General features: G+C 40.0%; 1 protein-coding gene across 2 annotated transcripts in view; it reads right to left on the reverse strand.

Moving 5' to 3' along the window:
- Window positions 1–504: 504 nt before the first annotated feature.
- LRRC42 (leucine rich repeat containing 42) overlaps window positions 505–17,289 on the reverse strand; it is a 24,628-nt gene continuing 7,843 nt past the window's right edge. Inside the window, exons 3-9 of one of the 2 annotated variants that reach the window (XM_012639499.1) lie at window positions 13,581–13,712; window positions 11,975–12,093; window positions 10,326–10,414; window positions 10,039–10,152; window positions 6,290–6,374; window positions 4,603–4,832; window positions 505–533 (exon numbers count right to left, since the gene is read on the reverse strand). In XM_012639499.1, the coding sequence (XP_012494953.1) occupies window positions 522–533; window positions 4,603–4,832; window positions 6,290–6,374; window positions 10,039–10,152; window positions 10,326–10,414; window positions 11,975–12,093; window positions 13,581–13,712 (781 nt within the window). In that variant the 3' untranslated portion in view covers window positions 505–521. Of the gene's footprint in view, window positions 534–4,331; window positions 4,833–6,289; window positions 6,375–10,038; window positions 10,153–10,325; window positions 10,415–11,974; window positions 12,094–13,580; window positions 13,713–17,289 lie in introns of those variants that run through there. The other variant, XM_012639498.1, reaches the window with a different exon arrangement.

Below are 17,289 nucleotides of genomic sequence, written 5' to 3' on the forward strand. Positions count from 1 at the left end.
TAAAGTATATTTTCCCGTCGAAGTATTGCCTGAAGCGGTTCTGTTAAGTTGAAGCCTAATTCATGCTGCTCATCAGTTATGGTTCTCCTTGAAAGAGGCAGTTGTTTGTACTTTGAAATGTTATTGGGGTTCTAAACATCCTACAACTTTGACAATGCATTCTTTCACAATTTCTACATCACTGAATGGCTTCCCCTTTTTCCCGAGTATATAAGCTACTTTATTAGTTGCTGCAGTGGGATTATTTCCAGGTCTTATTGCTGCTTGAAAGAACTGTCTTTGCCTTTGCTTTTCATGTTTTAATTTCTTCGATACAACCTTTTGTGCCTCTCTAATTTAAAATATTTGTGGTTCTTATGAGTGTTATAATGCTGATGAGAACTGAATTTCTTTAATGTTGATATTGCAGTAGCACAAAGCAAGCAAATCATCTTATCTTTAGCAGAAACAACGTAATATTGCAATTTCCAATCCTCATTAAAAAATCTGTTTTCTTCCTTCAGCATTCTCTTGGTCTTCTTTCACATGATGGGCTGTTAAGCAGACAGAATTAAAAAACACTGTCGAGCTGTGCAACTATTCACAAATTCCACTTCAAACAGACACAGCGCACTGTTGTCAAAAGCTGCTAACAGACTGGCATACTCAACCCCATAAACTCTCACCAACCAGTCTGGTGTGGTAGTGGCGCCAGTCAGGCAGGGGATGTTAAGAGCTAAATCATGAGCAATGTAGCCGTCAAGCTAGCCCTTATGGCTTACTATGGCTATGTTCTAATTGTGCCAGTCAATCTGGGAGGATTATTTCGTTGAAACTTATTCTTTGGTATTTTAAATTCTTTCATTTTAAAAACAGAATAAAAACATAAAAGAACAAAATTGCATTAATAAAAATAAAAAGATTTGTTCTGTAAAATTTGGATTCAATCAAAAGGCTGCACTTAAAGACACAGAAGGCCACAGGTTCCCCAACTCTGCTCTAGAGCCTTGCTATTCAAAGTGTGGTCCAACAATTAAAAGCACTGGTATCATTTGGAAATGTGTTAGAAATGCTGAATGTTAAGCCCCACTCCAGACTCGCTAAATCAGACTGCATTTTAACAAGATCTCCAGATGATCTGCATGTACAATAAAGCTTGAGAAACACTGGTCTAAGGCAGAGGTCAACAAACTACGGCCCGCAAGCCAAATCCAGTCAGCCACCTGTTTTCGTACATAAAATGTCACTGGGATACAGCCACAGTCATTCATGTATTGTGCATGGCTGCCCTGTGCTACAAGGGCAGAGCTGAGTAGTTGCAACAGAAACCTTACGGCCTACAAAGCCTAAGATATTCACTATCGGGCCCTTTCCCAAAAAAGTTTGTCTGAAGGAAGGAAGAGCCTCCGCCTTTCTCAGGCAAGTTACTGGTCTCAGTTACTTACACAACTATTGTGAAGACTCCACTGGTTTACTCAATAGACTTAATAGTTGGGATTTTAATAAATGGTAACTATTATTATATCTAAGAAGGGAATGTAACAGAATGGTCTTTGGAGTTGGATGGAAAGGAGTATAAATTCTGGCTCTTTGCTTTGTTGCGTTTCGCAGATTGTGTGTTTTTTACAAATTGAAGGTGTGAGACAACTGTGTATCAAGCAAGTCTATCAGTGCTATTTTTCCAACACAATGTACTCACCTAGTGTCTGTCTCTCATTTGGTAATCCTCATAATATTCCAACTTTATTATTATAGCTGTTATGGTGATCTGTGATCACTGATCTTTGATGTTAACAATTGTATTGTTTTGGAGCACCAAGAAACATACCCATATAAAATGGAGAACTTAATTGATAAATGGTATTTGTGTTCTGGCTGCTCCACCCAATGCCATTCTCCCATCTCTCTCCCTCTCCTTGGGCCTCCCTAGTCCCTAAGATACAACAATATTGAAATTAGGCCAATTAATAACCTTACAATGGTCTCTGTTCATTCAAGTGAAAGGAAAAGTCATATATCTCTCACTTCAAATCAAAAGCTAGAAATGATTAAGCTCAGTGAGGAAGGAATTTTGAAAGCTGAGACAGGCTGAAAGCTAGGCCTCTTGCGCCAGTTAGCCAAGTTGTGAATGCAAAGGAAAAGTTCTTGAAGGAAATTAAAAGTGCTACTCGGAAGAATGCACAAATGCTAAAAATAGAAATAGCCTATGGCTGACATGGAGAAAGTTTTAGTGGTCTGCATAGAAGATCAAACCAGCCACAACATTCTCTTAAGCCAAAGCCTAATCTGGGCAAGACCCTAACTCTCTTCAATTCTACGAAGGTTGAAAGAGGAGCTGCAGAAGAAAAATTTGAAGTCAGCAGAGTTTGGTTCATGAGATTAGAGGAAGGAAGCCGTCTCCATACATCAAAGTGCAACATGAAGGCCCAGAATCAGTCCAGTAAATTAGCCTGAGCAGCCCAGGAGGTGGCAGTGGTGGCAGGACCACTGTGGCACCCGGGGTAGTGACCCAGAGGGAGAAGGGGGCAACACTGGCTGCTGGGACCCGGTGACAGCACGAGAGGTATTAGGTTTTAACAAGTTTGCATCATGCTTGAGTATAAGCCTGTCGTTCTTGGCTTAGGAAGTTCTGGAAAGTCTGCCCTGATTACATAATTTGTTCAAGGAATTTTTGTTGAAAACTATGACCCTAGGATAGAAGATTCTTATAGAAAGCAGAAGTAGATGCACAACAGTGTATGCTTGACATCTTGGATACTGCAGGAACAATTTACAGCAATGAGAGATCTGCACGTAAAAAAATCACAGCACAGTACACATTTAATGATTTACAAGATTTGAAAGAACAGATTCTTCAGAGTAAAAGACACTGATGATGTTCCAGTTATTCTAGTCGGTAGTAAGTGTGGCTTGGAAGAAGAAAAAGGTGCAGGAAAGGAACAAGGTCAAAATCCAGCAAGACAACGGAACAACTGTGTGTTCTTAGAATCTTCTGCACAATCAAAAATAAATGTTAATGAGATCTTTTATGACCTAGTGCTACAAATTAACAGAAAAACTCCAGTGCAAAAAATCATCATGTCAGCTGCTTTAATATGCTGAATATATTGTATCTCCGAGCGAGGTCTGAAGACTGTTGCCTAATTGAACAGTACCAAACTTTGTTAAACCTATCAACATCTTCAATGGACTTTCCTGTGGTGGTACCCTTTAAGAGGTAGACGAAAGCTACTATTAGTTAGTTTGTACATTCTAATCACTTTCCAGTACAAGAGAGATTTGTCTTTATATAATAGTCCTAGAGTATGTACTTAATAAGGTTATAGCTGCCATAGATAGTGATTCCTCTGAGGGATCCGGGCAAAATAAATTGAAAACCTCTGAAAAGGATTCACTATTCTAGATGCCATAATACTCGTGATTCATGGGAGGAGGTCAAGATATTAACATCAACAAGAGTTTGGAAGAAGTTGATTCCAACCCTCATGGATGACTTTGAGGGGTTCAAAACTTCAGTGGAGGAAGTAACTGCAGATGTGGTGGAAATAGCAAGAGAGCTAGAATTAGAAGTGGAGCCTGAAAATGTGACTGAATTGCTGAAGTCTCATGATGAAATCTGAATGGATGAGGATTTGCTTCTTATGGATGAGCAAAGAAAGTAGTTTCTTAAGAGGGACTCTATTCCTGGATCTCTATGAATCTGAATACTCCTGGCAAAGATGCTGTGAACACTGCTGAAATGACAACAAAGGATTTAGAATATTACATAAACTTGGTTTGATAAAGCAGCAGCAGGATTTGCAAGGACTGACTCCAATTTTGAAAGAAGTTCTACTGCAGGTAAAATGCTGTCAAATAGCATCATACTGCATGCTACAGAGAAATCTTTCTTGAAAGGAAGAGTCAACTGATGAAGCAAACTTCATTAATGTCTTATTTTAAAAAATTGCCACAGCCACCCCAACAATTCAGCAATCATCACCATCAATATCAAGGCAAGATCTCCACCAGCAAAAAGATTATGACTCGCTGAAGGCTAAGATAAGGCTAATTAGTATTTTTAAACAATAAAGCATTTTAAAATTACAGTATATACACTGTTTTTTTAGACATAACGCTACTGCACCTTTAACAGACTGTCATATAATGTAAAAATAACTTTTATATGCACTGGGAAACCAAAAAATTTGTGTGACTTGCTTTATTGTGACATTCGCTTTACCGTGGTGGTCTTGAACAGAACCCACACGATCTCTGAGGTGTGGTAAGATGCCCTGTTAGTTCACCTGGCCTTCCATCCCAAATCAATGTGTTATTTCCTGTGGCTCCAGTCTATAATCTACGAGCAAAACTTAAGGACAGCAAAAATGTTTATTTGAAAAAATTACTATGTATTGAAAATATACATTAGAAATTATTACGTACTTCCATAGCATTCCCCTCCCCCACCACAAAAGTAGAAATATCTGCTTACTATGCTAATGCCATAGGTAAATTCAAACAAAAAGTAAATCAGTGTCAGGCCCCTTTCCTCATACATTAGAGCTAGGGGGAGAAAGGTCAACTTGTATCTGCCAATCAATAGGAATTTAACAAGTCCCAATCTTCCACAGCAAGACATACATATTTCTGCTTTGAAGACTGTGAAGAGTTATTCTGTTCCTTCTCTGACTCCTCAAAAGCTCTCTTTTTGCTCTTCTTTGACTCCTGGCTTGAGACAGCTTCACATTTCAACAATGGCCCATGGCAGTCCGGGGCTTTCTCTTTATAGAACTGTAGTTTCTCAGAAGAGTTTGTGTGGGTGTCTGCCAGGGGACACTTCACTGGGGCTTCTGCTCGAGCCCGCTTCCCATCTGTAAGAGTGACAGGAGGGAGGGTGATGAGTTCACTACACTGGCATGCTAATGCCTGCATCAATCTAGAAGGGTTATCCCAGGGAAACAACAAAGCCCCAAACAGAATGATGTTTGCATTGATTTTATGTTATCTTGAGTGCCCTGTGAGGTAGCAGTAGCAGGCGGGCTAGAGCAGGTTACAGGCAAAAACTCGCAAGGGAGTTTGACAGATTTGGATTAAGATCCCAGATCTGCCTCTTCCTAGATAAGTGACCTTGGACGAATGACTGGTCTGAGATTCAGTTTTCTCATCTTTATAGGGCACAAAAGCTATTCCATAAGGGTGATATGAAGATAAATGAAGTCACGTATATAAAGTACTAAGCACAATGCCTGGCACACACTAAAAGCTCAAAAAATATAGGGGCTGGGCGTGGTGGCTCACGCCTATTATCCCAGCACTTTGGGAGGCCGAGGCAGGAGGATTCCTTGAGGCCGGGAGTTTGAGACCAGCATGGGCAACATAGCAAGACCTTATCTCTACAAAAAAATTTTTAAATTTTTTAAAATGTTAGTTGTTGTCATTCAAAATCTGGACTTGACTCTGTCTTCTAAGAGCCAAATTTATGGCATAACTCTAGCAAACAGTACAACTTTATTCTATATTTTTAGGTATGTCCTGCATTCTTATTTTGCTGCCTTTGTGTTTCCTTCATTTTGACTTCATCACTTAATTCCTCTTTTTTAAAAATTATGGTAAAATATATACAACCCGCAGTTTACCATTTTAACCATTTTTAAGTAAACAATTCACTGGTATTAAGCACATTCACATAGTGGCGCAGTCATTGCCACCACCATCTATCTCCAGAACTCTTCTTATCTTGCAAAACTGAAACTCTGTATCCATTAAACAATAACTCTCCCCTTCCCCCAAGTCCCTGACAATCACTATTCTATTTTCTCTATGAATCTGACTACTCTAGGCACCGTATATGAGAACAATCAGACAATATTTCTCCCTTTGTAACCAGCTTATTTCACTTAGCATCATGTCTTCAAGGTTCATCCATGCTGTGGCACATGTCAAAATTTCCTTACTTTTTAAGACTCAAATATATGGTATGTACATTCCCCATTTTGCTCACTTATTCATCTGCTGATGGACACTTGGGTTGCCTCCACCTTTATTCCTTTTTAATCTTCTGTCTCTATCTACTTTTGTGCCTCCACAGTCTTTTTTAGAACAAGGTAGAATATAAATAAATGATTTTAAAAAGCTATCTTGCTGGTGCTGGTGCTCAAGGCAAAGTGTGAACTTACACTAAGCTACACTGAGGGAATGGAAGTCTTGGTGATCATAAAATAGTCAACACTATCACAATTTATTGTCCCACTGAAAGAAGACAGGCTAACTGCTTTAAGGACGCAAACAACCTAAGGGCAAACACTGCAAAGAAAATGGCATTTCTCACAGAAGTGCTGAGCTGCCGTTCGAGGCTCTGAGGTCTCCCGTGGCTTCGCAGCTTCCGCAGTTACACGCTCCCACTGCAGAACGATCTGAAATGTTTTGGGAAAGATGTGAATCTGAACAAAATCTCAAGCTTTTAATCTCAAAAGGCTTTCTCATTCCCCCTTGCTCCCTTTCCATAAACACAAACCCTTATGGTAAATTTTACGTCAGATGATTGACGACAGGGTAAGAACCGAGTCAAGTCCGCGTTTTCCATTCTCATGCAGGAGCTGAGTCAGAACACAAACACCTTGGAGATACGTGTCTGAGTGACTCAGGACGATGTATGAAGCTGACTCCCCATTTTCATCTTTATTCCAAGCTAGAAATAAACTGCATATCCTTAAACTAAACACTAAAACTTAAAACCTGTCACAATACTTTTTACACATTACTAGATTCACTCCTCAGCCTTAAAATATGCCAATTATAACTCAACTCTTGTATGTGTGTAAGATCCCCATGTTTCCATATTTTCATATTACTTCATGATCAGTTTCCACTTTTAAATTGTTAAAAATACATTTTGTTATAAGCTAATACAAATTCTTTTAGGAAACTGGCTCAGTATAAATGATAAGGAAAAGAAAATGATCATTTCAATATACCATGAGTCACAAGAACTTTAAATTTAGTATTTCTCATTGTGGTATGCAATGAAATGATCATAAAGAAAGTCAAGAAGCCTGGTGCAGTGGCTCACACCTGTAATCCCAGAACTTTGGGAGGCTGAGGTGTGAGGATTGCTTGAGGCCAGGGGTTTGAGACCAGCCTGAGCAACAGTGAGACGCTGTCTCTACTAAAAAATAGAAAAATTAGCCAGGCGTTGTGGCCCACGCCTGTAAGTCCCAGCTGCTCAGGAGGCTGAGGCAGGAGGATTGCTTGAGCCCAGGAGTTTGAGGCTGCAGTGAGCTATGCTTGGGCCGCTGCACTCCTGCACTCTAACCCAGGCGACACAGTGAGATCCTATCTCAAAGAAAAGAAAAAAAAGTCAAGAAAAACATTTTCAGGACACAGGCAGTACAACAGAATTTAAGAATATAGTTCCAAGCCTGAGCAAGAACAAGACCCTGTCTGTACAAACAAAACAAAAAAACAGAAAAATTAGCTGGACATGGTGGCACAAGCCTGTAGTCCCAGCTACTTGGGAGACTGAGGCAGGAGGATCACTGGAGCCCAGGAGTTGGAGGTTGCAGTGAGCTATTATGATGCCACTGCACTCTAGCCAGGGCAACAAAGTGAGACCCTGTCTCAAAAAAAAAAGAATATAGTTCCAGAGTTGGCACCACCACTTACTAGCCAGGGGACCTTTTCTCGGTCTCAATTTCTTCATCTGTAAAATAAAGATTAATGACAGTACATATTCTGTAAGGGTGTGGTAAGGATTAAATGAGATAACACACATAAAGTGTTTAGCACAGTGTCTGACACACAGAAAGCACTTAATACGTATTAGTTGCCATCTCCTCTATGATAATTTCCTGGTTATGGAAAAGAGGGACAGATCTAAGAGAATGCCAAGATGAATTAACTGAATCTGTTAACTCAGTGGACAATAGGAAAAATTGTGCTTCCACCAACAGAAGTAAGAACATCAATAAGAGCTGTCTGGGGGTGGGGAAGAAGTAAATGAGTTTGGCTCTGGACAAGCTGAATTTGAGTTGCCGGGCAGAAATTTATGAACGGTATTTGGGAATGGATCTAGTGTCCGGGAGAAGGCAGAAGAGTCATCCTCGCAGTAACAGTTAAAGCCCTGAGAACGTTTAAGATCACTGGGGGCGTGGATGGAGGTGGAAGAGAAGAGGAGAGGAGGAAGGAGGACTCAGTCAGAGCCAGAGGGAGAAGTGAGAAAGGAGAGAGGCCGAGAGAGAAAACTCATGAGGCAGCCCCTTTGCACCAGATGCTGCAGAACGCCGAGAACGGTGGAGAATGAGGTCACCTGCCGCCTTCGAGAGCACACTTTCAGTAGAACGGTGGAGGCCAGACCTAGACTGCAAGGGACTAAGAACTGGGCAGGCACTGAGGAGGTGAGAGAGAGAACAGCAACCAATGCAGCTGCACCGGGGGATGAGGAACACGTTAGCATAAGGACAGTGTGTATTTGTACACAGAAAGAAAACAGCCAAACAGAGGGCGACACTGAAGATGTGGTGGTGGAGCAACAGGGGGAATAAGGAATAATTATTAGTAAGTATCACAGAGGAAGCTGGAGATCTTAGGGGATAGAACTGAACAAAAAAAAAAGAAAAAGAAAGAAAGAAAAAGAAAAAAAATAAAGGGCTTGTCACTGGAATAAAGTGGCTGTTTCCCTTAGGAGGGGAAGTGGAATATGACTGAAGAAATGGAGAAATTTTGAGATCGACACAAGGAAGTAAGTGGACCCGTTAGATGGCCTCGTTCTTCTGCATCACCTGATGAGAACGAGGGCAGAAGGAGAGTGGGTCAGCCTGAAACAGTTTCAATAAGGGATCAGTAAGAAACAGGTAAAGCCATGCTGCCAAGCCCTAGGGGCCCAGCTGAAGTTGGTCGACAGGAAGCTGCACTGGCCCAATCAACTCACTCTCAAGTCAGGCTAAGTGTTTTACTTGATCATTACCAAGCCCTGCAAGAGAGGTTCTGGTTTCTGCATTCTAAAGATGAAGAAAGAGAGACTCAAGGTTGCCTTAGGTCATACAGCTACAGGGTTACTGAGCCAGGATCCAAGCTTAGGTCTCTCTGACTCTATAGCCTATGCTCTTTCCACCATGTTACCTGCTATCAAACTGCATTAAGCCTTTGCATGACCATCCTACACCTGCCCCAAAATCCACGAGATGCATCTAGGACTCATCTGGCACTATAAACTTTGGCAATGCACTGAGATAATTATTTCATGCATATTCTGGACTCAAAGCTCAAAGTGCTTCTTAACACTGACTCACCAGTCTCCCTTCTTGCTTACCTGTAAGTGAGGTGATGCTACAATTAGGCAATTGGATGGGTCCATCATCACACACTATGGCTTGGAGCCAAGGAGGGATCCAGGACAAAACAGTTTGGTGGCTCCTCTAGGCCTCCACCAAGAAACACTGGTTAAAAGTGTCTGAAGAAGAAAGGCACCAGCCACGGGCAAGCTTGCATCTACTTGTGCTACTACTTGGTTCCTTTTTGACTTCCTACTAAGTCTGTATTTACTAAGTAGAGAAAGACCATTACGAAGACAAGAGAAAGTCGAAGCAAATTTCTCTCATTGGTAAGACTCAGTAAGAGAAGGACAAAAAAGACATTTCATCACTAAGGCTCCGGGAGGTAAGAAATTTGCCCCAAAGAAAGGGAACAATCAGATTTCAATCATTATCCACGTGATGCCAGAATTTATTTTCTCTCTAGTACATACACACTACTAAGAGAACCTGTCCTTCTGAAGTTATCTCAGACCACTTTTTTGCATTGCAAGCCAGCATTCACTTATTTTCTGAGTCATCTGTAAGATGGCATTTTCTCCTAGGTCCAGTAAGGATGATGCACAACCTAGTGACCAGAGCATGAGATGTCAGGTCTGGCATCCAATGCCAATTAATACACGTGTCAGTTAAAACCCATCAGTGTTTCTGATTTGACATGAAAATGACAATTCAGCTGAAGGTTAATGTTTGTTCAATGTGTTAGATGAGACACTTGGAATTAAAATGAAAAGTTGTATTAACCGTAGGGGAGAAAAGTCAGGAGTACCTGGTCAGCCCAGCCCTCTGTCTTGCAGTTACTATGATCAAATTCCTTCAAAGGCACTTTGGAGTGAACGAGGCCTATGTGGGTCTGGAGCTTGTGCTTGACGGCTTTGATGTCCTAGTGAGGGCGACACAGACCAGAAATGTGAACACATTTGGCCAATTTTTACTTGCTTTCAGCAGCAAATAAAGATTATCATAAACACCAGCCCTTTTTAAACACCAATTAGCAGAAGCAAAGTATCAAATTATTGAGTCTGGAAAAATGAGAGAAGGAACTAAAAGTCTTACCTTGAGTCCAGTCCCAGAGATATCTAAGCAGTTGAGTTTTCTAAAAGAAAAGAGGTATCCAATTCCTGCATCTGTGATCGCAGGGTTACCTAGATGTCAAAAGCAAGGCAGCATTCTGTTGCCATGTAACTGTTGCTAAAATGACAACTATAAACAAGCTCAGAAAAATGTCCAGGCAATGATAAACTATAAAATATTGAGTGGGCAAACTTTTCAGAATAAATGAAATATAGGGGTCTCATTTTTCCTATTTGTAATAAAAAGGAGCCACACTAGATGATCCTTAAGATCCTCTATAGCCTTAATTTTCTGCGAGTTGGGAGTGAGAAGAAAATTTAACGAACCAGGTAGTTATCCCAAAGGGTTTAATTTGGAACCACATGAGAACATGTATTAAGCATGTATTAAAATGGCTCATTATACTTTATTCATGACCATTTTCACCTCCAAAGTAAAAGTATTTATTCATTTTAAAAAGATTTTCAAGGGTACTTGGACACAGAGACTATCACTACTCTTACTAACTAGCATTTTTTTCAGAATCCTTTCTTATATACTACCTTCTCACATCAAAGAGTGCTGCATTTAGCACTGAGACCTCAAGGTTACCAGTGCAGTGCCTGGCACATTGTAGATCCTCAAAAAATATCTGTTAAATTAGTACACTTCCCTGTTAGGTAGGTAGGGCATTCATTATTATCCTCATCTTACAGAGGCCAAAACCAATGCTCAGAGAGGTTAAATAACTTGCCTAAGGGTAAATAGCTAATAGTAAAACTCCCAGAGCACAGAGGATCTTCTGACTTCAAGTCCCTGCTCCTTCTATTCTTTCAGCACCATACCACCTGCCAAACATTCAATGGATGCTCAGTTAAATCAGCAATGATCTGTCAACTTCCTATCATTGGAGTCAGTATCTGGTTAATCCTGGGTAAGTTACTGCAATTGTGGATTCATCCAGCTTTCATCAGGCAAATACTGATAAAAAGGACCTAGATAACAGACACCATGGATCAAAGACTCAAAAAGGAAAGATAAGCCAAATGTCCCTTATGTATAAAGATGATGAAAGGCGGCCCGTCTGCACATAGCAAGTGGCATGGATGAATTAGTAGGGCTTTTCCTACCCTAAAGAGGTGGCAGTGTGTTGGAAAAGGCATTTGGCCAGGGGTCAAGAAGCTTTAGTCCTGCTCTGCCAATAACTTTCTATGGCACTTAGGAAAGTCACCTTTCCTTTATCACCTCTAAAATAATGGGGAAGAGCTGGTTATCTCTAAGGCCATTCTTCCAAAGTTAATCTTATACTTTCTTTCTTTTTTTGTCTTCTTTTTTTTTTTAAAACAGGGTCTCACCCTATCCCCTAGGCTGGAGCACAGTAATATCATCACAGCTCACTGCAACATCAATTCCTGAGCTCAAGTGATCCTCCTGCCTTAGTCTCCCGAGTAGCTGGGACTACAGGCATGCACCACCAGCCATACCTGGCTAATTATTTTATTTTTTGTAAAGAAAGGGTCTTGCTATGTTGCCCAGACTGGTCTCAAACTTCTGGCCCCAGGCAATCCTCCCATCTTGGCTTCCCAAAGTGCTGGGATTACAGGTATCAGTCACCATGTCCCACCTATCTTATAATTTCTAATAAAACTTACATGATAAGTCTAATAATGTTAGATTTTCAAGGCCTCTTTTCATCACTCGAACTGGTGCTGTCATTTTCCGTACTCCAGCATCAGATAAACAATTATCCTTCAGGTGGAGTTGAGTTACACTAGGGAAACAAAGTCCATAAATAAATTAAAGAGAGTTTGAGAAGATGTAGGTATGAGAATATGCTTTGAAAATTTTCAATTAAAATATAAAATATTCTCTATACCCTGCTATTTCACACCCAACACATTTAACAGAGTTAAAGATCTTTTGATGCTTCAGTTACCACATGAGGGTTAAAGATCAAAGTGTCATGTAGTACTAATCTCAGATGGCAGAAGGCACTAAAGGTAAATGGTTGAATGAGGTAAACAGGGACTTCCATTAAGGGCATAAATATACCTTATTTAACACAAAAGCTGCATTTCTGACAAATTGTGTGAAAAATCAAAAACATTCCAAGTGTGTCAAGAAAGTCTATTAAAGAACTCCTTTTATAAAACAAACAATCCTGTAAAATAGCTTTATAAATCTAGATTTTCAGATTGGGTTTATGAGGTATACCCATAACCCAATCCATCCAGATAACCTGAAACTGGTGTATTAATATGCTCCACTCTCTTTTACACAAGAAATCTGAGGCTAGGCCGGGCTCGGTGGCTCACGCCTGTAATCCTAGTACTCTGGGAGGCCGAGGCAGGTGGATCGCTCAAGGTCAGGAGTTCGAGACCAGCCTGAGCAAGAGTGAGACCCCGTCTCTACTAAAAAATACAAAGAAATGATCTGGACAACTAAAAAAAAATATATATAAAAAATTAGCCGGGCATTGTGGCACATGCCTGTAGTCCCAGCTACTCGGGAGGCTGAGGCAGGAGGATCGCTTGAGCCCAGGAGTTTGAGGTTGCTGTGAGATAAGGTGACGCCACGGCACTCTAGCCCCAGCAACAGAGCAAGACTCTATCTTAAAAAAAAAGAAATCTGAGGCTTGGTGCTAACCTCACACAAAAATACCTTTGTAAGGGGCACTATGTAGGTGTTGCTATCGGAAGTCAGACCCAGGTCTGTAATGCTGTTATCCTTCTGAGTGTTTATGAACCACGAAGGAGTCCATCTGGCTCCTCTCTGCTGGCCAGACTGAGTAATGTGAGATCAGCCAGACTACTTGTGAGTGGTATGAACTGGGACATTTCTTTGTATCACGGTTCTTGAAAATAATTTATTTGGCTGTCTTTAACAGTTCATTTTCTTTATAATAATAGCTCACTGATAGTTAAAATAGCAAACAATAACGATTGTAGGAAATGGTATAACTTCTCATCTCTTACTGGAATAAACTAGGACTGGACAAATAAAGGACAAAATCATTTTCAACCTAGGTACCTTCAAGTACTACATGTTAAAATAAATGTTATTTAGAAAAAAGAGCCAACTGACTCACTTTCCTAAGCTTGTCTCGTCTATACTGCTTGTACCAAGTAAATAGAGAATGAAAATGTTTTAGAAAAAAAAATTAGCAAATAATCATTGGAATAGGAGGGAATCAGCACTCAGGATCATCCTTTAAAAAAATAATAAAACAATTTATCCACAAGTGTTGGCAGTCAGTACCTAGATAGGGCCTCATTGGTGAGATGTTCTAGAAGTTCATGCTCATCTCCAAGCTTGCAACAGGAAAGATCCAGGCACGTCAGCTCCCGGAAAGACTTAATCTCCTCAAGTTTTTCTGAAATCACCAGATATCTGTGGAGCATGGAGAACAATCAACAGCTTTTCTTTTCCTTCTTTTAGAACAATAACATTCATGGTTTTGTGCCATAGTCAACATCCCATCATGCCATCAGGGCATAGTACTATGTAATAAGCAGACTTCACTGATGACTATCTGGGCACAGGTTGGATTTTTTAAATTAGTAAATGTCTTGACTATCTTTTTACATGATGGTGGAATAAAAATTTTGAATAAATAAATAAAAGTATATGAGCAACGGCAAGTCAGAAGAGAAAACATCTTCTCTGTTATTAGACAGACAGACCTTGGTGTTGGGACTTTATCTGAGAATTACCAAAATTAAAGATACTCAAAATTTTAATTACTCATCCTTTTAAAGTTGCTTTTTATCTAATGCTCAATATCTAGTGATTTGAAAACTGAAATAAGGCCAAAAACTCTGAGCTCTAGTTTGCACATCTCCAAGAACATACCAAGAGATATTTGGCAGATCACATTCTATCTTTTCTACTCACTTGCCCACTCTATTGGGTCTTTATCCTGCTAATTTTGTTCCAAAAGTATGTGCAGCATGACTGCTACAAGGACTTGCTCTAACCTAGACGGTTAAGACAAACCCTGAGCTCGAGTAGCTTAATTACACTGAAGCACCTTGCCAAATTGTTATCAGGAAGCATCAGGGAGGCCTCTGGAAAGAAAAAGGAGATGAAAACGGCATTCCACAGCCCAAGCTGGGGCTCCACCCTGCTTCATAGTTGTTCATCTATTTCAGATGAGGTCAGTGAGGAAAAATGAAAGGGATTAGGTGTCACAGGAAACAGAGAGGAGGGGATCCTAAGAGGACAGGGAAATTGACTTAATGGTAAGAACATGCCTTTCTCATCCACTTTCCTCTTGGATGTCTAGAAGTTTCCACAGCTAGAAGGTATGCTAGGATTGGTGGGGTTATATTAAATACTTACAAGAATTCACATCGCTCTTCCGTCAGCAGGATCATAACTGCCAAAAACAAGACGGAATAAGCAGAGGGCAAGAGGGGAGTTAGATCTCTCTTCTTCCCACTTCCAACCACAGTAAGATGTACTCAAACTAATCACTGGCCTGACTGCTAGGTACAGATGGCTTGAGGCACTGACACCCCTGTTAAACTGTGGAACCTAAGCTGCCTGGAGACTGTGCTCAGCTGGGTACACAAATGAGCCTTATTTACTCAGATGTATTTTAATTGCACTGTAAATAAGGCCGCTGTTTTCCATCTTCCAATCAGAGTTGAAGTGTGTTAATGGGGATTTAGCGGATTACTGGCAATCAGAGAAAGGAAAACACACATCCTTTGATCAATTAACCAAAAGATTTTTAGTAATTCTGAAACAAGAGTTCTCTGTGAAGGACGTAACACTGTGTAAATTGATAAAGAAACATTACAAATTCAAGGCTGAGGAACCAACATGCTAGGCCACAGACATTACTAGATGCTAATCTAGGACATAAGCAAAGCTCTAGGTTCTTACTTACAACTAACCAGTCTTCCAGTTTGCCCCTTAAAAGGTTCAGAACATTACAGTGGAGAAGCAATAGAAGGAACACAGACATTTTAGTGCCAGACAGACCTGAGTTTGGATTCTAACCGCCCTAATTACTTGTGTGATTCTAAGAAGTTACTTAACCTTTCTGAGCCTCAATTTCTCCAGCTAAAAATGGAATCGTTTACTTCTTTTAATGATTATTAAGAAAAACAGAAAAAATATTTCAAAAGTACATGGCATCTTATCGGCCCTCATCAAATGGTAGTTATTATTATTACTTCAGTAACACAGGGTGATATTTTAAGGAAAACATACTTGCCTCCCTGTGACCACTAATGAGATTAAAAATCACTGGTGTTTCAACACAAGAGAGGAGAGAGTTTGTAAGATTGGAATCCAGCTGCAAAGACGCTGGCTTCTGGCAGGCAGCTTTGTGACCCAACCCCAACATAACAAGTGCCTGTACCTACCCAATTATCTTATTTTCATTTATTTTCTCAAGCTCACTCCCTTTGACCTGAACCCTTTGTGCTGGCGAAACTTCTGTTGCTGCATCTTCAGCCCTGGATTGCAAATATAACCCTGAATCTCCTGCTCTCTATTTTCCTTTAAGGATTCTAAAGGAGAAGAAAGATTTTTGATCACAAGTGAAAGTCTTACTCATATCTGAATGAGACAGTGAAGTCTGGAATTGTTGCATTAAAATATAGGCAAAAAGATTACGTTAAAAATGTTTCTTATATTTTCTGATTGTAAGTGCAATACATACTCACCGGAGGAAAAATTAAGAAAATATGGAAAAGTATAAAGAACATAAAACCAATTTCAATCCCACCATCTAGACTACATTTTGGTGGGTTTCTTTTTTCCTTTCTATATATTCAATACTTATATAAAATATCTAATTCTTAGAACATTATCTTAATAGTTATATAATATTTCATCATATGAATAATTTGCTTAACCAATTCCCTATCGTTGAACATTTAGTTTTCAGATTTTCACTAGTACCACAAACAGTACTACAATGAACATCTTTATGTAAAAATATTTGTTCCAATCTCTGATTAGAGATTAGAAAAGATTCTTAATAAGTGGAATTAATGGGTCAAACAAATGGTATGGATTTTTTTTTTTTTCCTCATCCTCTATGTGATGGGATGGTATGGAAGTTTTTAAGGCTCTTAATCTTAATACACGTTGGCAAACTGCCTTCCAGAACTGCTACACCGGGATGGGCACAGTGGCTCCCACCTACAATCCTAGTATTCTGGGAGGTCGAGGCAGGAATGCTTGAGGTCAGGAGTTTGAGACCAACCCGAAGAAGAGCCAGACCCTGTCTCTACTAAATATATGTGTCATGGTACACACCTGTAGTCCCAGCTACTTGGGAGACTGAGGCAGGAGGGTCACCTAAACCCAGCAGTTTGAGGTTGCAATGAGCTATGATGATGCCATTGTACTCTACCCAGGACAACAGAGTGAAATTCTGTCTCAAAAAAAACCAGAATTGCTACACTAATTTATGTGCTCACCAAATGTGAATGAAAGTACTATTCTCATCACAATCTCACCAATCTGCCACGGGAACAGTACGTAGACACCACAGATGGATAAACGACATTTTCAATAGTACGGAAAATACTTAAGCTCCAAGTGTAGATAGGTAAAAAACCAGAATACAAGTTGTAGCAAGTGTATATTCCCAAATGTATAAAAATATATATTTGAAAATGATTACCATGGTGGGATTGTGAATTTTTTTAATATTACAGTTTTATATATTTCCCAAATAGTATTGCTTTTATAAAATAATTTTTTTTTTTGAGACAGAGTCTCACTGTGTTGTCTGGGCTAGAGTGTCATGGCGTCAGCCTAGCTCACAGCAACTTCAAACTCCTGGGCTCAGGAGATCCTCCTGCCTCAGCCTCCCAACTAGCAGGGACTACAGGCATGCGCCACCATGACCAGCTAATTTTTTCTATATATTTTTAGTTGTCCAATTAATTTCTTTCTATTTTTAGTAGAGACGGGGTCTCGCTCTTGCTCAGGCTGATTTCGA

The sequence above is a fragment of the Propithecus coquereli genome, unplaced genomic scaffold, assembly GCF_000956105.1.
Source record: "Propithecus coquereli isolate 6110/MARCELLA unplaced genomic scaffold, Pcoq_1.0 Scaffold14, whole genome shotgun sequence".
In the NCBI taxonomy this organism is placed as follows: domain Eukaryota; kingdom Metazoa; phylum Chordata; class Mammalia; order Primates; family Indriidae; genus Propithecus; species Propithecus coquereli.